Below are 26,327 nucleotides of genomic sequence, written 5' to 3'. Positions count from 1 at the left end.
CTAGTGCGTGGGGAGTCTGTAAAGGACCGTGCTGTGGCAGGAGCGGTCTGAGCGCAGGCAGGGCAGCGCCGATGGCCCCGGGCTGCCGGCGAGGGGGTAGGGGCGGGGGCGGCGGCGCTGCGGGCCCGGCGTTCCGCGCCCTCTGCGGCCGGGGCTGGGCCGAGGTGGGCCGGGCTCTCTGGGGCCGGGGCGGGCCGGGGCCGTGCCGGGGCTGGGCCGGGCCCTCTGCGGCCGGGGCGGGGCCGCACCTGGCGGCCGCGATGGCCGCGGGGCCGGGGCGGTGCCGCGCCGGGGGCAGAGTCCAGCGCGGGCGGCGGCGGCCGCAGGAGCCCGGGGCCGGCGCGGAAGATGCCGCTGGGGCTGAGGAGCAAGAAGAAGGACAAGTCCAAGGAGACCTTCAAGCTGGTGGAGAGCGAGGCGGCGGCCCCGGCCCCCGCGGCGGCCCCGGCGCCGTCGGCCGGCGCGTCGCGGCTGCAGTTCCACACGCAGCTGGCGCACGGCAGCCCCACGGGCCGCGTGGAGGGCTTCGGCAGCGCCCGCGAGCTGTACGCGCGGATCGGAGCGGCGTTCGGCATCCACCCCGCCCAGGTAGGGCCGCAGCCCGCCCGCCTCCGGGCCGCTCGCACCGCCCTGCGCGGGCACCCGCTGCTCCCGCGGGCTGGGGCACGAAAAACTCCCTCTGCTGCCGTACGGGAAAAGACGTGTGTGGCTGCATTTAACTCCTGCCTGCTAAAAACAATGGTCCTCTTCACCAAAACCCTGGTGTCTCAGTTGCCCTGTTGCCAGCTGCTGCTTGACACAGCTCTTAGGTACTGCTTGGTTCCGGTTAAAAAAGGGACAACGGATTTATGAGGCTAAATATCCAGAACGAACGTATTGGAAGGGGAGGGGATGTGGTATAAACCCCTGAATCATACCACATTTTAAAATTTCAGCTGAAAGTGATGTTTGGAAAGTTTTCTGCTTTATCAGGTAATTATTTTTAAAAGGCTCGTTGTTCAAATGGAGTTATTTAAGTCTGTAACAGGATTCTTTTTTAAGCTCTGCTGCCCTTTTGATCTTTTTTTTTTTTTTTCTGAGCCATGTTCTAAACATTTGTTTGGATAATGATTCATTTGTGTTTGTAAATGCATTGTTTTCTCTTAGTTAAAAGGTAGTGGCCATATCAAGTTCTTCCTATGTGGTTCTGTGAACCTTAACCTCTGAGAGGCAAGTTGAAACAGAGGGCTAACATTTCATTATGCCTACGTGTGGCTGTACAGCTTTCCTTGTTTCCTTCTTTGTAGATGACTTTTTTAAAAGTTGTAAAGACTACCACTACAGCAGGCTTTGTTCTGAGTTTGCTGTGGCCTGACGTAGCATTTCAAGCAGTAAATTGTAAAGGGAAAGTGGCAGTAGCAGTGAATACAGTTTAACCAGTCACTGTTGCATTAAGTAATTAAGAGGCAATGCATCCGTGTCCCAAACGCTCCCAGCTGCTTTCTGACCTTCTGCTCCTTTGTTTTCTTTTCATCCTGAGCCGCTGTTCCCCTTTTGTTCTGTTCCATCTCAGTTATACCTTTTATTCTCAAGTTCTTATAATTACCAGATTGTCTTCTATTTTAGTTTTCTTCTTTACGCTGTTGAACTTTTGGCTCCACTGACTTAAGAAAGAACAGCTTTCAGAGAGAAATTTAATTTTGTATGAATGGTGTGCTCCTGTTTCTCCTGCCAGATGTATAATCTGACACCCTCAGAGGTTTTAGAGGAAGCACCACCTTCATGCATCATGGGCATATATTGCCAACCTTGTGCCAGACTGGAGAAGTTTCTCAGTTTCTTTTTCTCCCTAATGTTTCATTCCTTTTAAATTTTAAGTGGCTTATTGCTAGAAATGGATGAAGAATTATTGCTGGAGGCCCTGAACTTAAAATCTTTTGCTCTAGAAATTCAGTTGGCTTTAATAAAGTTGTATGAAGTGAAAATAGTGAACAAAAATATTTCCTGGTCCAAAGGACACATAACAGAGTGAAGAATTCAGACCAGAGAGTTATGCAACAGAATTGTGCATAGAGATAAGATAGGTCAGTGAACAGCCAAAAAATGTGAATTTATTAAAATGTATTTTAAATTGCATTATCTATTTATTCAAACTGCTTTTGTAGAGATAAATTGGTGTAAAGAATAATGCCAGAAGCTACACCTCAGCAAACTAAAAGACACTGAGGTACTCAAATGCCATTTGTAGTGTTAACTGTCTAGGAAAGTTTCAGTGACCCAGCTCTGCTGAAGCCTGTGATACCCGACTGCCTTTGGAAACAGGTCCTATCACAGAGATCTCTAGCCTGGAGTGGCTGAGCTGGAAAACAGTGGGGGGGAGTGGAGGGGAAGAGCTCTCTGTAGAGAGTTCAGGTGCCTTTTGCAGAAGTGAATACATTTTGTATGAAAGGTGAGTTCACCTTTTGCAGAAGTGAATATATTTAGTGTGATATGTGAGTTTACCAGAGGGTAGGCAAGAGTATGGATTCTTGGATAAATTCCTGCCTAAGTGTTTAAATATGATTCTGAATGAGCTATACTTGTAATCTGTCACTTCTCCTTTTGACTCCACATGGTTACAGCACCTCTTTTCCTCTTTGGATCACATCTCCCAGGACCAGCTGAGTTTAGCTTCTGCTGGAGAATCCTTTCCAGGTTCTGTGATTGACTGCCAGCAGTGACAGAGAGAAGTTTATATAAAACACAGTATTTGTTGGACAGACACTGACAGAAACTTCTGTGTAGACCTGGATCATGAGTAGGGTAGGATGAGGACAGGACAGGGTGGGTATAGCTTCAAAGGGGATGTTTGCTAGGTATCTATGAAGGAGTGAGACATAGTAGCAGCTTTCTGAGGCTTTTCCTGTACTCATCCTTTCTTGTAGGTATGTTATTCTTCACCCATCTTCCTAGGTGAATATATATTTGTTACCCCTTGAAGCCTCCCTTTCTGCCTACCCCTCTGACTTTTACCACATCAGTGTTTCTTGTTTTCTCTGTCCAACGTGACTGTTCTTTCCACAGGGAGGAGGAGTGAATATGGCTCCTAGCAATAGATTGTCTGTGTCACTATCACTGAAACTGCAGGAATACCAAAAACTCTCCAATAATGTTTTTTTTTATGTTAGAGAATTAATGCATTATTATGGCTAGGATGTGCAGTATAAATAATTTCATCCACACAAGCCCAGGTTGTGCAGTGAAAAGCATTCCATCACACATGATTCCTTATCAGATCTTTTCACACATACCAGCAAAACTCAAGGAAATTCTTGTTCATTGGTCTTAAATTATGCAATTCCTAGTATTCGATCTCCTGTTGGTTATTGATCCCTTTAACTTCGATGCTAATTTGGTCCTCATTCTTCAGTTCTTTTATCAGTCTTTTCCCAGACCAGGTCTCTCTGGCTGTGCCAGGGGGTGATGTTTGGGGGTAATGGTCCTTAATGTTCATTTATCCCCTGTGTATCTTCTGGCTAATCCCAATCTGTGGATGTTAAAATTTTAAATTTGAAACCCCGTTGAAGAGTTTTGTAAAAAGAAACTGCAATTCTCCTGCTGGGCCAGGGAGAACAAACTCCTGGCTGAAGTTACATAAAAAAATGTAAAAGTTGTGTAATTTGCAGCATCATTATTAGGACTGTTGTTTGAGGTATATCACATTCTTCTTGACTTTTAACTTGATTACTTCAACAGGTTTTCAACAAGAAAGCACAGAGCTAAAAAAAATATAGATAGATGCAGCTCTTAACTAACAACACAACCCACGCACAGTTACGTGTATGTTTCTATTTGCATAAATAATTGAAATATCCCCCCCTATTTTTTCTATGGAGGTTGAAGTAGGAAAAGTAGTTGGAAAAAGTATTTATGTGTAGCTTTGTCCTTTCAGGATTACTATTCCACTATGACTATAGCGAAAGTAGCAGAGAATGTAATGTTCCCCAGAGGGTGAAAGTGCTGGGTGCAGTCTGTATGATAAATAAATGAGCACTGGCTGAAGGACAATGTGGGTCTGTTAAAGCATTTTGTGGTGGTGTGCTCCTGTGAGAGCACATGGTAGGGCTTTAAAGTATTCAGAGTAGCTAATCAGGCACTGAGAACGTGGATATTAAAGTCCAGCTGTAGCAGGGCTATTTCTTGATCAGATAAGAAGGGAATGGTAACTCATAGAAGCTGTATGGACTTCTGGTTTGTCTACTTGCAATTTGCCTTTTGATTATTTAGTTTACTTTGAAAGGTGAAATGTGATGGGGCTAATGAACTAAACTTAATACTCAGTGGCTGTGTCTGTCCAGAGCCCTTGGAGGTTGGGGATTCTTTCACAGTGGAAGGAATTTTGCATCACAAGGGTAATTCAGGAAAAGAGAGACGTTTCTGGCAGCAGTAAGAGCAGAAATGCAGCTCCCTCTTTCTCTTCCAGTAACAAGAGTCCAGCTGCTGAGCTTGTGTGTGGGCTGTTGTTGCACAGGCCTTGCCTCCTCATACTAAACAGGCAAGCATACGGTGAGGCTGAGCCACATTAAACTTTAATAGAAGTATTTGATTTAAACCTGTTCAATTTAAACTTTTATGAAAGACTACCGACAAATAAGCCGCTGCTGAAATTTGTGTTTCTGAACAAAACTGTCCTTTTAACAATAAAAAAATCTGAAGTGTGTTTTAAAGAAGAGTCAGTTTGTGAAATCCTCATCATCAAAATGTTGAAGTTTTATTGTTATGCTTATCTGTCGAAACAAATTGCTCACAATCACGCCTACAGATTGAATACTTTAAATGAGCAAACTTAACACTCCCTACAAAACACCTCCTCCCAGCCCTATGGCAAGAATTGTTTGCTTGCTGTTTCCCTAAGCAGTGGTTAAATGTCACACCCATATTGCATGTGAAGCTTGCTATGTCTTTTTCAAATACTTTAATTGAAAGTATTTGAAATATTAGTATGGAAATAACTGGATGGAAGAACTTACACTGTAATACTTGTGTACCAAAAAAAAAAAAAAAAATAAAAGCCAACAAACCCCAAACAAACAAAAAAAAAACCCAAACAAACCCAAATCAAATCCCAAAACACAGGAAGACTGAATGCTTATTTTATAAGACTTTGAATGTATTGACCAGGTTGAATACCTGATAGTACCAAAAGCACACTAGAACTTGGAGGAGCTGGTTATTCTTCCTGTTGCTGAAGCTGGGCAAGGCTCCCACATTTTCCTTGGGAAAGATAAAGTGAGTGATACCCAGAAGATGCGTTGGTGATTTTTAGATAAGATGACATCTACATATATAGGGAAATATGTCAGTGGGTGTTATATCTTGCTCGGAATTAAAATTCACAGTTCCTTACCTCTTAAACAGAAAGTGATCTCTGTAAAGTTATCTGAGATTTTTAATACATTTTCAATAGTTTCTGAGTATGTAATCTATCAATCAACTTATTATTGAGTTCTTCTCAAGGTGTCAGCTCAATATGGGAGATGAGAGTATAATTAATGTATAGAAAATGCAATATGGTACTGCATATATACTTTATATAATACATCATGTAATCCTCTTTTTCTTAGCTAATACCATTTCTTTATATAACACACAGTATAGCCCTGGTTCTGTTGGCTAATGTGGTCTTTTCCAATTGAAAATATGGATGCAGGGAATAATCTTTTAGTAATCTTATTGGACTCATCTATTTTGTAAAGTTGTGCACAAGCCCCTAGTGTCCAGCGATATAGAATTTCCTTGTTCTGAGTGCTGCAGAAGATAACTCTTGGTGAAGGAGGTATCCTAGATACTTTGTGACTGATGTAACAGTTCTGATTTTTAATATCTTGCTAAAGTTGGCATGAAATATTCACAGCACTGGTATGCTGAGTTAAAGACAAAATACCTATGAAGTTTTAGGGTAAGGGCAGAAAATACTTAACAATGAGAATTGCATATTGAATTTTTTTTCTTGCTTAATTTTTGAATAAGAAAATTACTATCAAAAATATGCGAAAGTTTGAGTGAGTGTAAGCTGTCGTTTAAGTATTCAAGTATATAATCTGTCATTAGGTACCAATATTAAACTTATGTAAGGTTTATGAAAAAATACCATTTTTGGATCAATAGGTCTCAGTTGTGTACAAATAAAGCTATGCTATAACTGGTAGATGGTGTAGTGATATATCTTTCTAGGTAGATACATCTTTAGTACATTACTCTTTGCATATATGTGTTCTGAGAAAAAGCAGTTGTTCACTAAAGAGGATGAAGAATGATTTAAGTTTTATTTTTGACTGGCTGATGCTCTCTCAGCCTTGTGGTTAGCACAGAACTGACTCACAAAAAATTCTGCAGACTTATAGGCTGTAGTAGGAATGCCATCCAGATGAAGATCTATAAAGAGAAACTCTGGATCAAGTTTCTAAATATCACATTTCTGCTCTGTTGCCAATTTTATCTATTCAAAGGTGTGACAGTATTTACTAGATTGTCTGTTTGACAAGGTCAGATGAAGGATGCTAATGTCTAAAATGTGAAGACAGTGCCTGTTATTTTCATCGCAGGAACAATGAACAGAGAACCGAGTTGCTGTTTTAAACTGGCAAAATTATGTAGCTTGAGAGAGCTGAAAATGTGTATGTGGACTTAATATTATCTGTTTTAATTTTTTGGTTTAAAAAAAGAGCTTGTCATTAAAGATTTTTTTAATCAGATTTTTTTAAATCCAGATTAATATCTCTAGGTGGTGTTATATCTAACTGAAAACCTTTGCATTACCTGAGCAAATAAAACTGATGTGTGTTAAGGGTGTGCTGTTATGACTTTCATTGTTAAATAAGGTGTTAGATTGCGGTGGATGTTTGATGGATTAGATGAGATAAGCAAGTAGCCATTGAAGTCAGGCTGCTTGATGGTTTTTGGTTTTTTTTGTTTTGGTTTTAAAAACAACTAAACAAGACTCCATCAAGAAACACAATCTCTCTATTAGCTTTCAGTCTTTTAAGATTACAACCCCCGTAGCTAGAGAATCTAAGTTCTAGAAAGCTCCAGAAACTTGAATGCTCTCTGTGAAATACACCAGTAAAAGTAACCGCTCTTGGTTTGACCTGGAATCAATTTAAACAGGTTGGTGCTAGTGATGCCAGAAGCAAAGAAAAGGCATGTGAAGTGTTCTGGTGTGGAAAACCTGTGTCTCTGCCTGAGTGAAGCAGATTTTAGGGATTCTCCAAGTTTCTCTTGAGCACAGAGTTTCTCTGGTTTGGCTGCTCGCTGTGCTCTGTGGTGCTGCCCAGGAGGAATGTTCCCTGTGTGCTTCCCTTGGCCCTCCTCTCCTGCTGCAGCTTGGAGAGGCTTGGGCATGTGTCATTACTGTAGCTGTGATGGGGCATGTTGGGCTTGGCCAAATTCCTTCATGCAGCTCCATGATGGGCAAAAGCATCTCTGTTCCCAAGCAGCACAGGTGGATTACTCTCACCCTGCCTGTGCCCAGGACAAGAAAACTCCCTGCTGAAGAACTGGCATAAGTGTAGGGAGAAAAAGGACTGCCTGATACCCAGTGCTGAAGAGAAATCCCTCAGAAAATATTTATAAAGAATAATTTTTAAAGAATTATTTATAAAGAAGCAATTTGACCTTTTTATTAAGCCTTGCTTTTACTGGAACAGGGATGACCCCAGCTCATGCTGGGTAAGAGTAGGAAATAAGCAAACCCATTGGAGACAATGTGCTCTGAGCTAATGAGGGAGCACAGAGCAATAAAAAGCATTTCATGCTCTCTCATGACTCTTTTGTTTTGATAAGCTCTCTTTTTTTTCTCATTAAATTGCTTTCAACTAATCAAGTTTTAAAGTAGTCCCTAGTGATCTTAGAATCGGTGGAATTCGAGGTGTGTGAATGATGAAGCAGAAGATGCTGATGTCTGTTCAGTTTGTTTACTCTGACCTCTGGTGCAAGCTGTAGCAGCTCAAGATGCCTCTCTCAGGGCTGGTGTGCTGAGACAGGCCTTGAGAGGCTGCTCACACAGGTAGGTCTCTTTCCTCTGTTTCCTGCCTGCAGTCTGAGCTACTGATGGTTTCTGTTGTGTGTGGATGGAGATACCCCCCTTCTTCTCCAGCTGTACCAGAAGGGTTACATTTCAGCTCTGGACCTGTCACTCACAGACCTGTGCTGTCATTTTAGCTTCCTGTCAAGCTCACCAAACCTAATACACTGTTAATGTGTTTGCTTTCCTTCTGTGCAGATCATGTTTTGCACTTTGAACACTCATAAAGTTGATATGGACAAGCTCTTAGGTGCACAGATTGGCCTTGAAGATTTCATATTTGCCCATGTGAAAGGACAACGAAAAGAAGTGGAAGTTCTTAAAACTGATGACATGCTGGGTCTTACCATTACAGACAATGGAACTGGCTGTGCCTTTATAAAGGTAAACTTAATTACCTGTGCAATACTTTGATCTATGGAAGCTCCTGTTACTGTAATAGGTTAATTATTGGTTTAATGATCCTTTAGAACTATAAAATCTTTTATTATCATATATATTTTAAGTAAAGATAAAAGTTGCTTTTCTTTAGGTACATAATTCAAAATAAGTTCAGCTAATCTGTACTGCATGTCATTCAAAATCAGTTCATTTGTTCATTGCTTCTGTAATGTGTATCAGCTTTACAATGAGAGCATTGTATCTCCTGAGCTACCCTGAGGTGGTAGGTGTTAGATACTGCTTGTATCTGCCCCCTCCTGTTTTAAACTGATTTTCTGATGTCATTTATTAGATGCTTATAGAACTTTTGTCACTCATGTGATAATGAGATCATGTTCTTTCAGTCTTTGGTGTTCCCAGGGCAGAAGCCTCTGTGCTATACAAAAGTAGGGGGAAGTATAGTGGGTTTTACAGCTTTCCAGTATTGTTGCCTTAGATATGGTGAATTTCAAGGAAATGGATTAACACAATTTACCACAATGAACTTGAGTAGCAAGTATGGGCAGTAACATACACAATATATTAATCATAATTGCTTTCCTTCTCCTCTTCTATATGACCTAGAGGCTGTATGTTTTGATACTAGTAGAGGCTGAGGAAATGATGCTGCCTTTCTTGCTAGACTAGGTATTTGGAACTTTAATCACATTTTCTACCTTTTTGACATTCTTTGCTCTAATATACTCCTATTACCCATTATTAGTGAGGCATTAGCAATTATCTTTGATTACTGCTGCCCCAATCACTGTTCTCATTGTAAACAGAGCTTCTTGTATGAAGAAGTTGTATTTTCTGTTCATTCCTTAGCTACCATGGCTATAAAAGAAGACATGGTTTAGAAATCAGTTGGCTTGTCTTTGTTGTGGAAAAATGTGACTGAGGTCATGTTTGTGGAAGTCAAGATGCAGTGAAGGTTTCACTAAGCATTTTGGCAAAATCATAGCCTAACTTTTGTGTTTATAGACAAAGAACTGTGAATTTCTAGTGATGGCATCTATGGAGCCCATAACATTCAGTCATGCTGCTGCTTATGTGGCATTTTAAAAGAAGGCACTGAAAGCAGTGCTTCAGTGAGCAGTGTTCATGTGTGCAGCACTGGGCAGTGACACTCCCTTTGTGCTTGGTTGGTCACAGGCAGAGAGAACAGCCCTCACACAGACTACTGCACAATTGGAGCACACTGGAAAACCCTCACAACATGAGCCAGACAAGCTGTAATTTCCAGTAAATTGTGTAAAACTCCTCTGAGCAAATATATGTTTTTCTTTGTACTGGTCTAATAATAAGCATTGTAATGAAAATGGTGTGGTCTTCAAGGGAATGCATAAATTTTAAGGAGTTTTCAGGAGCTTACTTTGTTGCTGTTGCAGATTTAGCTAATGGATCTTTTAAACCAGCACAGAAAACATATATACAAAATTAAAGCTGCATCTTTTTTTTACTTTGTTGTTTAGGTAAGTGACTAAGCAGAGACTTAGAATAGAAACAATAGATTTGTTTTTGCATATGTACATATATTTTCCTTTGAAAATTTGTAACTGTGTCCCATTTTTATTTAAAAATTAATACTAAATTTGCTGATTGGTGGGTTGTTGAAGGTTCCTATGGGATGGTTGTAGTTATTTTCCTGCATTTTGAATAGCAGGGGGGTTTCTAGGTGTGATGTAGTAACCCGACCAATTTTAAACCTGGCACTGAACTGCAGGGTTTTTTCCTATGAAATTTAATCTTGTTTTGCCTTACCAAGGACAAAACCTGGTGTCATTCTGCTTTCACTGATTTGTTTTTGGGGTACATGGGCAAGTGGGAAAAAGTGTTATGGAGTCAAATTAGTATTCAAAGAACAGCAGTGGAACTTGAAGTGTGACTGAGTGGTGTACAAGGAGACATTATCAAATGGAGTAGGCATTGCATAGGAAATATAGATCCTCATAGCTTCTCAATGGACTGTAGAGCACTTGAAATACAGGCAATTGCATCTTAATTACTGTGACAATGTAGCTCGACTGTCTCAGTCAGTTAACTTGGAGTGATGATAAAAAGTGACACAAATAACAGCCAGTGAATATTATTTTAACAGTTTTATTGTTGGCATCCAAGTGCAGAAGAAAAGCTAAATGAATATTCAACATGTGGGCTAAACATTAATTGAAGCTGAGTGGGACAGGTTTCAAGTCCTGGTAACAGAAACACATTTGGCACATTTGGTTTCTGCTGTGTACGATACCCCCATCCATATTCACCACAAGGCTTCTCTTTTGTGCTAGAAAGAGTTAAACTCAGCCTGAAGCTTAAAATCATTGACTATAGGACTGCAGAGCTCTCACACTTCCCACTGACTCTCAGATGGAGGCACATGTGTGGGCTCAGACGTGCACAGGGGCTGGGAGCAGCTCCTGGGAGGATTGCACAGCCAGGCTGGCTCCAGTGGGAGGTGGCAATGTGTTTATCTGCCTTGTCTCACTGCTATCTCACACAAAGTTAGCCTGAAACACGTCAGTCTTTGTGCAAAAGATTGTTATTCAGGAACACATTAGAATGAAGTTTGTCTGCAAAATATAAGATATTTTACTATGTTGTAGCTTTTCTATTCAATAGCAATGTAATAATGGCTTACATGATGTATGCACACAGTGAACAAATATGACAGCATGCAACAACAATAAACAGAATCACTGAAATTTAAAGTGTGATAAATCATAGAGATATTTTAAAGGTTTTTCCCCAAACTTTTTAAATTACACTTCATAAAAGCTGTAACTTCTATTATGACCTTTAGACTATTTGTGTATTCCATGAGTAGAAGATTTTCTTATTCTTTATTATTTCAGAGGATCTCCTATAATATACAGCTGTATAGCTTGATGAGGAAAATAGTAGTTTCAGCATAATTTTTGACTAAAACTCTGGACCATACTTGAGAAGACAAAAATTCTGTTCCTATGCTTGTCAAGGTATTAAATAGAAAAACCCCCAAAACTTGAATAACTATTTACATTACTGAGATGTCTGTGATCAGTTTTAAAGCACAAAAAATATTATATTATCTAGAACCCTGTATTTCTAAATTGTGGTTGCATTCTTTTTGTCCCCAGTCTGATTGTATATTCAAAGCTTAGTAAAATACTTTGTTTGAAAAATAATGCTTTTCAAAATGTTTTATGATAATGTTATAGACAAAACACTGCTGGAATAATAAGCTCAGTGGTATTGATATTGTTAACTGGCGTTCTTGAAACTCGGTGTCACCTCTTAAAAACGATCATCTTTTGAAGAAATGTTTCTAATTCTGGTGGTTTTTGTTTTTTTTTAAACAATAGCGAATCAAAGAAGGCAGCCTCATGGACCAAACCAAAACTGTCTGTGTGGGAGATCACATAGAGACCATAAATGGGAAAAATGTGGCAGAGTGTCGGCATTATGAAGTTGCCAAAATGCTAAAAGATCTGGAGAAGGGTCAGAAGTTCAAGTTGGAGTTGGTAGAGCCTTTGAAAGCATTTGGTGAGTGACCTGACTGCCCACCTTGCTCAGTAAAACACCTTGATAGTTAAATCCCAACATTGCATTACGTTGTGAGTTTGTTTTCAGAATGCAGCCAGATGTCCACCTATGGTAACCTAATGACTACAAGGAAGTATACTTAGTTTTTTCTTTGAAGTGGAAGATTAATGAATGGGTTTTCTTCCATCTTGCTTTTTCCAGCAGTCATCCTGGTGTGGGTTACCTTAGCCTGAGCCTTTGTCAGTCTCTTTTTCCACTACATGATGTTACAAAATAAGAGCAGGAATTATTTCATAGGTACAGTTTTAAAGCATGGATCACTTCACTGATGTCCTGATCCTCAGAACTCCATTTTTCCTCTATTGATACATAATCCCTGTTGTTCTGTGGGTCAGACTTTTCTATTTCTGTACCCTTTACTGGGGTCTGTACTCTCTAATGCAGAAGGAGTCTGCAGCACTGTCTGGGATTCCCCAGAGCTCCTCCTTTGTTGCCTGTGTGTAGTCCCTCTCCCCAGCCTTTTTGTGGATCTCCAGTGATGCAGCAGGTGTACTCAGAACTGGAAAAAAGCAGAATTGCAAACCTCTGTCTCTACTTGCCACCTGAGCAAGTGCTGCTGAAATAGGAGGAATGCATACTTACTGCTAATTCTTGTATATATTAATTGTATCAATGTAGCAAACAAACAATGGAGGTTTTTGAGGCAGTCAAAATAGAGACTGAATTACAATTTTTTAATCTCAATTTTTTTATCCACTCCCCAAACCATGTAGCGTTTTCCTGTAATAAAAACTTCAAAATAGTGCTAAAGCATAAATTTATATGAGGCCTTCTGCACACCTGCAATAACAGTCAATTCAATATCATTATCTTCACTACAGCAGCAAAAATTTTAAATGTTTATTTTTAAATTTTTTTAAATGTGCTAGTAGTTTACAGCTACTGTTATACACCAGTCTTGACACTTGGTGTCAGAATAGCAGCAGAAATTGAAAATGAGAGAAATGCGAAGATTTCTTTTTGCTTTTGCTGCTTCTGTGAAGGATGAGAGTTATGAGTTGATCTCTAATGTGTTTGTATATAAGTTGGTACTGATGGTTAAGTGAATGTGTTTTGCATTATGCTAAAGAATTGCACACGTTGTCTATCACAATTAGTAATGCAGCAATACCTTTTATTAATATGGGCCTATAATTTGTGTTCAATGCTAGAAGTATTACACAGTTTGTAAAGAGCTGGGTAAATCAGCATTTGATTGATGACTTCAGCCGTAATTTAATAGTATTTACTTTAGTCAGGTGACTAAGATACCTTTTAGTCTGCCTGTGGTGTAGAGGAGGAAATGCACTAATTTCACAGCAATACCTTTTTTCTGACATTGATTTAAGAGGCAACCAGAGCTGTGTGGACAGATTTTTTGGAAGATGCATGATATTTTTTACCCTACAGAAATTAACTTGCAAGTTGCAGTGCTCAGTAGGTTAAAACATTCTGCAGTTAGGGTTCAGGCACAAAGATAATGCTTAAACTGCAGCTTAAGCACTAGGATTAGCCCCAGAGGAGATGATAGACAAGATCCAGGTCCTGCTGGACAAGGTGCTGAATTCCTGTTAATTTCAGCAGAATTTGGTGATAGTACAGAAATAAGAGACAAGCCTTTGTGTGAAATTATTTTTTTTTTCTTCCTCTCAGTGGAATGTGAAATAAGTGTAATTTACTGGTTGGTCATCCTTCTACCATGTACACACAGACTGTCTCAGCTACTCTAGGCAGGGCTTGTAGCACGGAATTAAAGATTTGTACCAGTCACAAGCTGGCCCTCTGTGAATTGTGAAAAATGAATTGAAACAAAGTAAAAGCAACATAATACAAACTCTGCATTTTAATTATGTGAACATGATAAATAGTTTCTGTGATAGCCAGGGTGTTTTACTGTGAAGTACTGCAAATAAAGGTTGTGTCAAATCATGAGTTTTAAGGTGATAATGGTGACAGAATTTGAAAAAATAGTTTCGTTGTCAGGAATGACTTTTTGAAGCAAGTCTAGCAGAAATGATGGCAATCTTAAGGATATTTTAAACTGTTCTTGAAGCAGTAAAAGGATTAAGAAAAAGTGCTGATCCTAAGTATATATATAAGGGACTGTGACATACCTATTTGTATTGTAAAACCTAATAAAATTTACTTCTCAAGGCCTGTTCAGCATAATAATCTAGATTTGTGGCTAGTTATGCAAGAATGATGAGTTGAAATCTATCTGTGCAAAATTAATATAATATGTTAAAGTGTTGCCTTCAAGAACAGGTTATTAGAAAGGCCTGATATTAAGAGGAGGAATAATCTGTTAGATAAAATAGGACAATTAAAAGCAGTTCTGCAGGATTGTCTTGTCTCTTCTAGCACCTTCCAGATTCACTGTGTAACTCTCATGTCAGTAAGTAAATTAAAGCCTTGCCACTCTTGAATGTAAAATTACATCCTGGAACAAGAAACCCAAACCTTAAATGATTCTGTGCTCCAGTTACTAACTGGGGTGCCCTTACCCAGGATTAAACAAGAAAGACTGAATTCAGGTAAAGGAAACTTTGTGTAAACCAGGTACTCTTCCTGGAGATTTATCAGCTGTGAAATAATTTTGGTAAACCAGTGGAAAACCTCCTGCAGATCTACTTATGGCTGCTTCACCTCTGTGAGTGCTGATAAGCAAATTGTTAGCTCAGCTCAATGTGGCTCATCATCACCTGCTTAGCAGGAGTGTTTGCACCATTGCATCAGTGAAAGATAGAAATGTTGCAGTGCTAAACCTGCTATGTGTTCTGTCTGTAAAGACCAGAATAAATTGGTAGTTGACTGGTAACTTCAGTCACTATCTAATATAAAGGTATAAATATTTTCTGTAGAACAGGGAAATAAAATTATGCAAGGTGCATATATAAAGTGAATGCCATAGGCCTGCTTAGATATATTGGTGGATGGAAGTCCTAGATTCTGTGCAGTTGAGAAGATATTAGAATTTAAAGACAAGAAATTGTCAGCAAAGCTATACGTAGAATAGTTAATTTATAATTTGATTTTTATGTAGTTTAGATGTCAATTAAAATAAAATGTGAAGATATTGTAATAACCGAAACAGAAACCTCATATTCTGTTGTACTGTGTGCAACATAATTTTGTTTGGTATTTTATTTGTGTTGGATTTTTTTTTTTTTTTTGTCTTTAGAAAAGCTGGAACCAAGGTCCAAAGGCAGAACTGTGTCAGAGGCTAAAATTTCCAAAGGGAGAGAAACACTTCGCCTGAGAACCAAAGGCCCTGCTACTGTGGAGGAAATGGTATGGTGTGGTGTATGCCCTTCAGTAGTTTAATCACCTAGCTTCTGATTTATTCTTCTCCAAGGCTGATAAGTAGGAAGGAAAAATATGGATGTTATAGAGCTTGTGGGACTAAAGAGAACAACTGAAGTTGACAACTAGCAGGGATAGGATGGGGCTGAAAAATCTGGAAGCAGAGAACCTATATTTAGATGTCATGGATTACATGGATAAATTTAAGGTAGATTAGATCAAGGAGTGCTGAAAAGAGGGAAGAGGGGGGAAAAAGAGGTGGGATGGTTGTGAAGAATTTGTTCAATTTCTGACACTGAAGTGTACGGGGCTGGTGAAAGGGTTGTTGTTAGGAGAGGCTGATTAGATGCATTGACATGAATTTGTGCAAAGCCAGGATTAGAGTTTGGTGAATAAATGTTATTTATTCTGGGCTCTTCTAAAGCTGAAGAGGATTTGATGGAGATCTGTATTGTCAGGAGATACAAGGCCCCTGTTCAGTTTGAATGTGTGAGCTGTGTGGCTTGATATTAGGAGGAAGGCTCATGTGTGTGGGAAGAGGGAAGGAGAGTGGAATAGTGTGTTTTATCTGTAGGTTTTGTAAGTCTAGGTGGCCGAGATGGGAGTGAGGATAATCACTGGCACATTGCTGATTGTTTTGCAGTCTGTCTGGATATAATCATACTTTTCTCTTCTCTCCCTTTATTCTAACAAAGCCAACTGAAGTTGAAGAAAAAGCAATTAAAAAAGTGGATGAGCTTCTTGAAACATACATGGGCATAAGAGATACTGAATTAGGTGAGTTTTTAGCAGATACATTACTACAAGATTAAATAATTTCTCATTTTCAATGGTCTAAAATTTATTAAGTACTTTAGTCTGTGGATGTAAGTGAAGCAAAATTTGACCAGCCTGCAGTCTCAATAACTTGCCTGTATTTCTACAAATGAGTTTGTCAGATAAAAGAATCTCCCTCCCACTTCAATCCTTATGATGTAATTGCTCAATCAATCTATTCTTTCTGCACATTATCTGTATGCTGTTGCATGAATTTTTTAGTTGTTTGCTATGACTGTCACCACTTTCTTCTTCCTGGCATATATTTTGTAGTGGATCTTGTGTGTGCCATGGTTAAGGATTCTCAAGGATAAGTATGTTTATTTGCTTTTTTTCCCCTTGGCATACACACATCAAAGTTGATTGCTAAGCTTTGAACCTGAGATCTTTGTCATCAAACAAGCAACTATTCAGCAAGGGAACTGACAGAATAATTACACAAATTTATCAAAATCTCTAAAACCTGTGTTCTGGTGAACATGAGAAAACTTATAGAATATTTAATAGTTATAAGAATCATTGATTTATAATGAAAGAAACTAATTAACCCAAACATCATAAATTCCTTAAAGATGTACCAAAATTGTCCTTGCTGTTGCTTTTCTTTGTTTTTCTGACAACAACTAAATAGAAATTTTTATTTGTGTGGGAAGAAGCTGCAGTCTAGCTGTTGTAGCCTCCTGTGGCTGGTGTAGTTATCCTAGGATCTTGTGGAGCTGCTGGTACTAAGACAAAGAGGAAGGTATTTATTATTATGGTAATATCTTAAAAGAATCAGCCAGAAAAAGGAAAGAATAAGCTAAATGGAAAGGATCTTCAAAAGAAAGCTTTCATGAGAAGAGAAGTGGATAAAGAAAAGCAGAAGAGAAAATAGGTCTGGCATGAAGCTCCAGAGGGTAAAGCATCAGGGCTGGAGGGGCCCTGAGAGCAATGAGAACAAAAGGTGGTTATCTGAATAGCCAAAAGGCCTTTGTTGGCTGCTCCTACCAGCAATCTGTTTGGCAGATTCTACTAGTTTTCTCACAGGAAAAAACGTAGGTAAAACAGTATTTGTCCTTCAGTCTAAGGCAGAAGTGGGCTTCCTGGCATAGAAGAGAGGGCAGAGCTGCCCAAAACTTGAGTTCTGTTTTGTAGGTTCTAACTTAATTTTCCCGTTCCCAGGAAATTAGAAGTTCTCAAAATTTCTGTTCCCAGCAACTCTAATGTGTGATGCTGCTGCCATGTACTACACTCCTGGGAGGTCTGTGTGGTGCTGAGCCATGTTTAGGTTGGGGAGAATTCCATGTTCATCTCACTCCTGCAACCTCTGCGCCTCAGTCCCTCTCTGGCTCAGGCTTCAAAGCTCTGAGTGCCCTGCCAGCTGTCCCTGTGGGAGCTGTTTTTGTCCTGCAGCTGCTGCAGCCCTGGCTCAGGCTGGGCTTCTGGAAGCTCCTGTCCTTGCAAGTCACTTCCAAGGTCCCCAAGCTCCTTGCCCTACAGGAATAAGCAGCTATAGGTGCTCTGCTTTTGGCATCCATGGCAACAGTCCTGTGGGAACTCGTGTTCCCTGTATTTTTGGCTCTCAGTACTGTAAACAGGATGGCTCTTGCACAGTAGACTGAGAAGTTCAGCTTTCAACACATATGGTTGAGTTAATAGCCAAGCACCTGGTAGAGTTTTCCCATGAATTCCTTGAATTTTTCTCCCCCCTAAAAAGATCTAGTGCCCTTCAGCTTTCAGCATGTAGTTTGAAAACTTAAAAAAAAAAAAATCCTTAGAAGAATACTCAAAGAAGGAAGAGGTCTTTGTTCATAGAGAGGCTCTTTTCTTCCCAGCTGGGTGGTTGTCTTGTCCTTCACCTCTTCTTTTCCTCCCCAAAAGGTAGTGAAACCAAGAGAAGCTGTCAGAAATCAAAGATTATAGGGTTCATGTAGCTTTAGTTTGCACCTTTGAAGCCATTTCCTGAAGTTCATATCTCAGTCAACAACAAACAGTGATGACTCAAACCCCCCAACTTTACCATTTTAAAACAATTAAGCAGCTCTAGCATTCTTTAGGAAAGGAGAGCTAATCACCTGTCACAAATCTGTTCAATTAACACATGTCAGTTTTTTACATACTGGATGTGGTCAGTCACCCATGAAAATGAAATAAGAGGAAAAGATTCATTCAGAGAATGCCAATCACCACTTAGCTCAAAATTTCACTCTTTACTCAAGCCAGATTAGTTGAGAATGCAAGTCATCACAATGTGCAGCTGACAAGTGATTAAGATCTCAATCATTGCTCACTTCCATGCACTTCTGTTTGTCAGAATCTTTGGATGTCAGTTAATGTTACTATTTCAACTCCATTAAAATGACACTTCCATGGTGTGATTGAATTCTGAAACAGTGCCCCAGTTTTAAGCCATAAGTTAGAAAGGAAAGAAAAACTAATGTTAAATTACAGACAGAATTAAAGGTGAGATAAAGCCCCTAATTTTTGCGTGGTTGAGTATCTTGACAGTTTCAAGAATGGCTGACTATATCTACAGACAAATCCCTAGGCTGGATCAAAATACTTGGAAATTGTTGAAGAAGATCCATGCACTTTTTTCTGGCACAATTTTTTAATTTTTATTTTCAGAGATCGAAATGCTGTTGAGGTTTACATACCTGCTTTTGGATGCATTTTTACCTTTTTACTTCCTTACTCCTTTGTACTGAAAACTGGACTTAATCCAGAGAAGGGACAGTTGGCTCTAGAAATGTATTCCTCAGCCATTTTATGGGGACATTAGAAATTGGGCCAAGGTTTGACATCAGCATTCTTTAAAACATAAATACACAGCTGAGTGATAATTCAGTTATTTTAAATTCTACGAGTGCTTTCTGGTAAAGGAATTTGAGCAGTTGATTAATAGGAGGGACTCAGGATGCAGTGTTAGTGAAAAATATTGCCTTTTTTATTATTATTATTATTTTATTTTTTAATTGCTATGGACTGTATTTAATCCCAAAAATTGTGGGTGGCAGGAAACTTGGATCTAACCCCAGAATGCAACTGGTTATAAATGATGGCAAAAGAGCTTCTTGTCCAAATTTTTCTTCAGCACCTTTTGGCTTCATCCACCAATACTTTGTTCCCCTTTCTTCTGTTTTTCTACTGTTGGATGATTATTTCCTTTCTGTTGCTCTCTTTAATATTATCAGACATGATGTATTATAGAATCCAATATCACTGAGTCCAACCTTTGACCAAACACCACCATGCCAACTAAACACTGACTGAGTGTCACACCCAGTAATTTCTTGAATACTTACAGCTATGGTTCCACCTGTGCAGCCCATTCCCATGCTTAACCTCCCTTTCAGTGAAGAAATTTTTCCTGATTTCCAACCTGAACATCCCCTGGTGCTGTCATGGACTGCCAGATTCTCTGGGAGAAAGATGTGGGGAACAGTATCAAAGGCTTTACTGGAGTCCAGTGGGACACATCCACAGCCTTTCCCACATCCTGTGGGAGATCAGGTTGGTCAGGCAGGACCTGCCTTTCCTAAACCCATGCTGGCTGGGCCTGATCCCTGTTTGTCCTGTGCATTGAGTGTGATCACACACAAGATAACCTTCCACCACTGAGATCAGGCTGAAATATCCTTGCATATTCTTTGTTTAAAAAAAATTGAATCTACTTCTCCATTTTTTACTTCATCTTTCAAATTTACTATCTAATCAAAATGTCCTAACAGGTTTAAACCTTTTTTTGTTACTCAAGCTTTTTCTCTTGGCTCGCAAATCCAACCCATCAATGTTCAATAGATGTTTTTATCTCTAAATGCTTTCACTGAAGTGATATTCTCCCTGAATCTGTTGTTTTCTTCTCCTTCTGTCACAAGACTTCCTTTCCCAAAGGATTTTATTGCATAGATCCTGAGGTATATTGTTTATGGCTGTTCATTTACTCTGAAAGAATAATGGGATTTTTTTATAAAAGGAAGGGCAGCAAGTCCAGTCAAACAAAAAAAAAACTTCAAGAAGAATTAGTACTTAAGAAACTTAAAAAAGTTTCTTCAGAAGTTACAGTATAGGATATAGGTAGCAAAACCACTAAGTAAGGTAGATAATAAGAATGGCAGGCAGAAGGTAGCTTTCATGGCTTGTGCCCCATGTGTCTGTTAAAAGTGAAAATAAGGATTTTGTGAAACATCTTTGAAATTATTTTAAAGGAACTATATTTGAAAAGCCAACATATTATTTTGTTCATATTCTGGGAAACCTAATATTAACTTCTCAGCTGAAGTTGACAAGACTTCTATTTCCTTTCACCTCTTTTAAGATTGGTGAGCTTTTCACATTTTATGTAAAAATTAATCAGATATTAACATTGCCTGAAGTGAAATGAAGAAAAGGAAAATCTGAAAACAATTGATGCTCTTTTGACTGTGGAAAAATATTCTATTGGAATGAAATTCCTGTAATCACTTATTGTGCAGCTCTTACAAGCAGTGGGGGAAAGGGAGTGGAGACAATTTGGCACGAAGCTGTCACCCTCTGAGAACCAACAAAGTTTTCTTCAAGCTGTCAAGGATCTGCTGAATGTCCTGGGAGTTCAAATGTCACTGTGTGAGCCGGCGTGTTCTGCACAGCTGTGCCACCCTGGGAGTGCAAACAGGGATGTGTTCACGGGCTGGGGGAGAGGCAGGGCTGGGCTGAGGCAGAGGCAGGGCTGGGCTGTGGCAGGGGCAGGGCTGGGTTGGGCTGAGGCAGGGCTGGGTTGGGCTGTGGCAGAGGCAGAGCTGGGCTGGGCTGAGGCAGAGCTGGGATGCAGGGGAAGGATGCTCAGCAGTGTGGCTGGGCTGGGTTAGGCAGAGGCAGGGCTGGGCTGGGCTGTGGCAGAGGCAGAGGGAGGGCTGGGTTGGGCTGAGGCAGAGCTGGGATGCAGGGGAAGGATGCTCGGCAGTGTGGCTGGGCTGGGTTGGGCAGAGGCAGAGGCAGGGCTGGGTTGGGCAGAGGCAGAGCTGGGATGCAGGAGAAGGATGCTCAGCAGTGTGGCTGGGCTGGGTTGGGCTGTGGCAGAGGCAGGGCTGGGCTGGGCTGAGGCAGAGGCAGGGCTGGGTTGGGCAGAGGCAGGGCTGGGATGCAGGGGAAGGATGCTCGGCAGTGTGGCTGGGTTGGGCAGAGGCAGGGCTGGGCTGGGCTGAGGCAGAGGCAGAGCTGGGCTGGGCTGAGGCAGAGCTGGGATGCAGGGGAAGGATGCTCAGCAGTGTGGCTGGGCTGGGTTGGGCTGTGGCAGAGGCAGGGCTGGGCTGGGCTGAGGCAGAGCTGGGATGCAGGGGAAGGATGCTCAGCAGTGTGGCTGGGCTGGGTTGGGCAGAGGCAGGGCTGGGCTGGGCTGGGTTGGGCAGAGGCAGGGCTGGGTTGGGCAGAGGCAGGGCTGGGTTGGGCAGAGGCAGGGCTGGGTTGGGCAGAGGCAGAGGCAGGGCTGGGCTGGGCTGAGGCAGAGCTGGGATGCAGGGGAAGGATGCTCGGCAGTGTGGCTGGGCTGGGTTAGGCAGAGGCAGGGCTGGGTTGGGCTGAGGCAGGGCTGGGATGCAGGGGAAGGATGCTCAGCAGTGTGGCTGGGCTGGGCTGTGGCAGAGGCAGGGCTGGGCTGGGCTGAGGCAGGGCTGGGATGCAGGGGAAGGATGCTCGGCAGTGTGGCTGGGCTGGCGCTGGAGGTCAGCACCGCGCTGCTGAAAGCTCCCGCTCCAAGGAGCCTGCTTCTCTACATCAGCTGCATCTGGGAATGCAAGTGTGCTTCAGCAAATATAGTACATGCCATGTGCCCTGCAGTGCTGATTAGACTTACTCAATACAGATGAAATTTTTTTCTTTTTTTTTTTTTTTTTTTTTAAGGCTGCTTTAGCACGGCAGTGATGTTCTGATTGTTGCTTCTCTGGGTTGAAAGTTGATCCACTAAGTTTTTACTGGATTTTGTTTTCAAGCTTCATAAATCTATAATAAACCAGTTGCTAGATTCTATTTAATTTTCTGGGAAAGTCAGTGTTTAAAGATAGCTGTGCTTGAAATTATACTGTCTGTTAATGAAAGTTTATTTTATGTGCAATTCTGAAGCTTCAGCTAGGACAGCTGGACTGTGATATAATGCCTTATTGTCTTGTTCTATTGCTGCTGTCTCTGTGGTTTTTCCATATCTCTTGGCCAATTTGTCTTAAAAATGGCTAAATTCCCACTCCCATCCTGCTGGAGCAGTTGTCTAGATCCTTACTCTTTTGATGACAGCTTTTTCTAAATATCTGGTGTAACAATACGTGTTTGCTCTTACATCACCTTGCACAGCTCTTTTCTCTCCACCCTTCTCTCAGTGTCTGTAAACAGTAAGCTCCCATCCTGCTTGATATCCAGAAATCTGTGAAGTTTCAATTATGCCCTTTACCTCATTATCTTCAGGCTTGCTTCCCTGTGAGTACGTTCTTGTGTCAGGGAATATAGAGTGGTGTTGATAGAACAAATCCTTGTTTTCCACTTACCAGAAACAATAGTCCCCTCTTTAATGCCCATTTCCCATCCAGACTTGTCTGAATCAGAGTCCTAGGAGCCTCACAGGGGACACAGAGGGAATCAGTCCAACAGGAATAAGGTTTTTTCTGGCAGGGTCTTGAGGGTCCTTGAGAGCCACTAATGGTTCCTGGGAAATTGGGGTACCCTTGAACTCCCTCCATCACAGCAGTTTATTTGTCAAGATTTATATAAATTTTCCTTGGACAGCTTTGAGTGGTTTGACACACTTTGTGTGATTGTGTTTGGAGCCTCACATCTGAACACAGTTAAAACCAAAACACCAAGTTTCCTCAGAGTTACTGTTGTTGACGTTTACAATGTGGGATATGGCTCAAGCTTGCTTACAGTTGTTAGATGTTTGCACAACAGCAAGTACTGTTTGCCAGAAATTTGTAGCTGTCAATAAATTTGAGCTGAGTTTTAGGTCAACAAAATAAAATTAAATAAATTTAATAAAACTTCATAGCAGGGAAAGTTTATTTTTGTTTTTATCACAGAGATTTTGCCATATTGAATCAATACAGTGTATGTGGTAGGTGGCAGACTGCCCCAGTGAAAATGTTTTTCTGTGGCTTCAAAATTTCCTTCCCTTTCTCAGGCACTAAATTACGTGTTTTACATTTGGACATGCCTCTAAGAAGAGGCTAGAAGCTATCAAATCCTTCACTTTGACGCTTGAATTTGATATGCTCATGAAGAAAATGGTGGTTATTTGATGTTTAACAAAAGATGAAACACACTTGCAGTTTAAGGCAGATGTGTAAAATAACCACAAACTGAAGCAGACTATGATGTTTCATCTATTGTACTGTACAATCATTTTCCTGTGAAGAGAGGCTGTGGAGCATAGATACAAGTCAGAAAATAAACTATGTTCAGCAGTGCTGTTTGTGCTGCATGTGTCTTACAGAGAATTCTGCATCCCTCAAACCATGGTAGCTTGCTACCAGCTGTTCTCTGGGCCCATCTTAACCAGGAGGAACTTCTGTGCTGACTCTTTTCACCCTTCATGGAGATGCAGGTGCTGTGATCAAGAGAGGTTTAAGCCCTCACAGTTTTCATTTGCTCTAATATCCATGGGTTGCCAGCATCCAGTGTTTGGGATAGATTTCTAAGTTTTCCTAGAGTCTGAGAAACTGCAGTGGCAGAAGGTGAGGGATGAACACAGCAAGGAAGGAGTCAGTCCCAATCAGCAGCCCCAGTGTAGCCATTTCAAACACTTGATAAATTCTGATACTTTTGTGGTAAATAAGAGAAAATGCTGGACAGTATTGGTATACAAGATATCACAGTGTAACTCCATTGTATCACTCCTGTGCTGTCATTTTCCTGCACACCAAGATGTTCCTAGTGTTTGCTGGCTCTGGTTTATTGTGCACAGCAGCAAAGCCTTTCTCTTGCTTCTGCACAATTTGACTTACCTGGCTGAGATTTTCAGCAATAACTTTTTCCCTTTCTAGAGGCAAAAGGACAAGCTTTAAATACATAATTCCTGTTGAATCCTAAATTAATCTGGTAGACTTTGCATCTCCCTAAACTGACCTTACCAGGTGTTGGAAATAGACATCCCAAAGTTATCTTGGCTCTATGTGTTAGCTGTCACTTTCATGGTAATTACATTATATTGTTTTGTTGCTCTTTAGCTGCAACAATTGTGGAAGCTGGAAGAGACAAGAAAAACCCAGATGAATTCGCAGTGGCATTGGATGAAACTCTTGGAGACTTTGCATTTCCAGATGAGTTTGTATTTGATGTATGGGGAGCAATAGGTGATGCTAAGCAAGGACGACTGGAATGAGAGCTGTGCAGTTTAGCAATCCCTGTTTGAAAATACAAAATGATTTGCAAGTGCATCAGAATTTTAATAGTTTTATTGATGTGAATTCTGGGTTCTCTGCACAAGTATTCTGACCTGAGGCTTTCCTTTGCAAAGGAGGGTTTCTAGTAGAAATGAAGGCAACCCCAAACTTCTGACAACTGCTATTTAAAACATTTAATTTGCTTAGAGAAGTCACTGTGAGGAGAGTGTCAAGGTGATATTATATTTATACAGAAATTTTATGAAAACTAGGTAGTTTTTATTGTACATACACTTTGATACCAATATTCTGAAAAGTATTAGACATATGCAACAAGGAGTTTGGATTATTTTATCTCATTATAAAGTTGTTGAGAAACTACCTAGTTTCATGCTGCAGTTCCCTGGTTTTTCTGATTTCCCTATGTATTTACCTAAAGCCTTAGGTTTTCTTACAGTTTGGCCTGGACATTGTTTTTAATGTAGGCAAATCTGGGAAGAAGCTACCCTGTTTCTTTAGAACCCAAATTCAGGGAAAAGAAATTTCTCTGAAACATGGAAACTGAGATCTTTGGATGAGAAAGACTTGCTTGCATTTGAGTCATAATATGTTGTCTGGGTTATTATTGAGGTAAGTAGAATAGAAATGCTTAAACCAGGAAGCTGCTGCTTTATTCAGATGCCATATTATTGCAATAGGAACTGCATAGGAAGAAATAAATGTTAATTTTGATTAATAATGTCTGTTATTTGGCACTGGAAACTACAGTGTATCACTAAGTGCTTAATTGATCTTTGCATATGCTAAATGATTTCTTGAGATCCCATGGAGTTCCTCTCTTGTCTGTGGTTTTTTTCAACATAGCAGTACAAGAGAGATATTGAAGGTATTCAAACCCAAAATATATTGTTTTATAGTCACAAAGAATTGTAGTTTGGATTGCAATGCATGCCTAGACCCTGAAAAATATGTTAAGTTATTCTTAGATGTTAAGATTTCCAATTATATTGTACATAAATGTTTATTTTAACTACTAATTTTTTACTAATAAATCTGAGATTATTGCAAATAAAATTGAACAAGAATGTGGGTTCTGACCTGGGAAGGTGTTATAGCTTTTTAGTATTTTTATATTTATATAAGAATATAAAATGATAATTGCTACAAAACTTTTTTTCTAAATCACTACCTGAAGAAAATGTCTTTCACTGAATTGCAGAGATCTCTTTAAAATAAAGATTATGCCAATCATTTTGCATGTTCTGTGTCAGTGATTTTTTTTTTTTTTTTGGTCTGAAACCATGACACATTGAACTGTCATTGAGAGAACATGTTCTTGTTCTCATCACTAGTTGGGGAAGGGTTCTAAACTCCACTTCAGCAAATTTCTGTAAAACTGAAAATAAAATTAAAGGAACTAAGGAGGTGGTAAAATTTTGTTCATCCCATTGCTCATTGGGCCCTTGAAGATGTATAATTTTGCAAAAGGAGTTTGAGCATTTCTTCCTTTTCAATAATTACAAGTCTGAGCCCACAATCTTCTGTCTTGTACAGGGTTACTTTAGCTGATTAACTCATGGTAATGAGGGGTTAAAGTGTTGTGGGCCATATAATTTGTTCTTTAAATTCTAGGTGAAAAGCAAAAAGGAAATGCCAAGAATTCCTTGTTGGTTTCAATTCATAAAACTCAAATGTCAAATTTTGTAGAAGTGTTTATGTACACTACTGTTAGTTACCAACATGCCACTGATTATAAAATACATTAAAATTAAGAATTCCTTTTAAAGAAAAAGAGAAAATACTATAGATAAGGCACAAAATGTTGCCTGTAGCAGATAACCTCTTGTGTTTTGGCCATTCATTTT

The 26,327-nt window shown here is 40.2% G+C and overlaps 1 protein-coding gene across 2 annotated transcripts; it reads left to right on the top strand.

Moving 5' to 3' along the window:
* Positions 1 to 262: 262 nt before the first annotated feature.
* GIPC2 (GIPC PDZ domain containing family member 2) lies at positions 263 to 25,720 on the top strand. Of its 2 annotated transcripts, none has more exons than XM_056497724.1 (6): positions 263 to 588; positions 8,240 to 8,425; positions 11,803 to 11,983; positions 15,204 to 15,313; positions 16,021 to 16,102; positions 24,307 to 25,720. In XM_056497724.1, exons 1-6 carry the CDS (start codon positions 349 to 351, stop codon positions 24,459 to 24,461), a joined length of 954 nt encoding a protein of 317 aa, XP_056353699.1. In that variant the 5' UTR covers positions 263 to 348; the 3' UTR covers positions 24,462 to 25,720. The 2 variants fall into 2 exon arrangements, with proteins under 2 accessions (XP_056353699.1, XP_056353700.1); XM_056497725.1 differs by lacking the exon at positions 263 to 588 and adding an exon at positions 716 to 972.
* Positions 25,721 to 26,327: the final 607 nt, after the last annotated feature.

This window comes from Oenanthe melanoleuca, chromosome 8 (genome assembly GCF_029582105.1).
Source record: "Oenanthe melanoleuca isolate GR-GAL-2019-014 chromosome 8, OMel1.0, whole genome shotgun sequence".
Lineage (NCBI taxonomy): Eukaryota > Metazoa > Chordata > Aves > Passeriformes > Muscicapidae > Oenanthe > Oenanthe melanoleuca.
This window is presented reverse-complemented; position numbering and strand designations above follow the sequence as displayed.

Bases quoted from the DNA above. Each gene is read 5' to 3' on its own strand.
- GIPC2 (XM_056497724.1), top strand. From the start codon at position 349: ATGCCGCTGGGGCTGAGGAGCAAGAAGAAGGACAAGTCCAAGGAGACC. The intron at 15,314-16,020 runs GTATGGTGTGGT...ATTCTAACAAAG, and splicing joins CTGCTACTGTGGAGGAAATG to CCAACTGAAGTTGAAGAAAA. The intron at 16,103-24,306 runs GTGAGTTTTTAG...GTTGCTCTTTAG, and splicing joins CATAAGAGATACTGAATTAG to CTGCAACAATTGTGGAAGCT.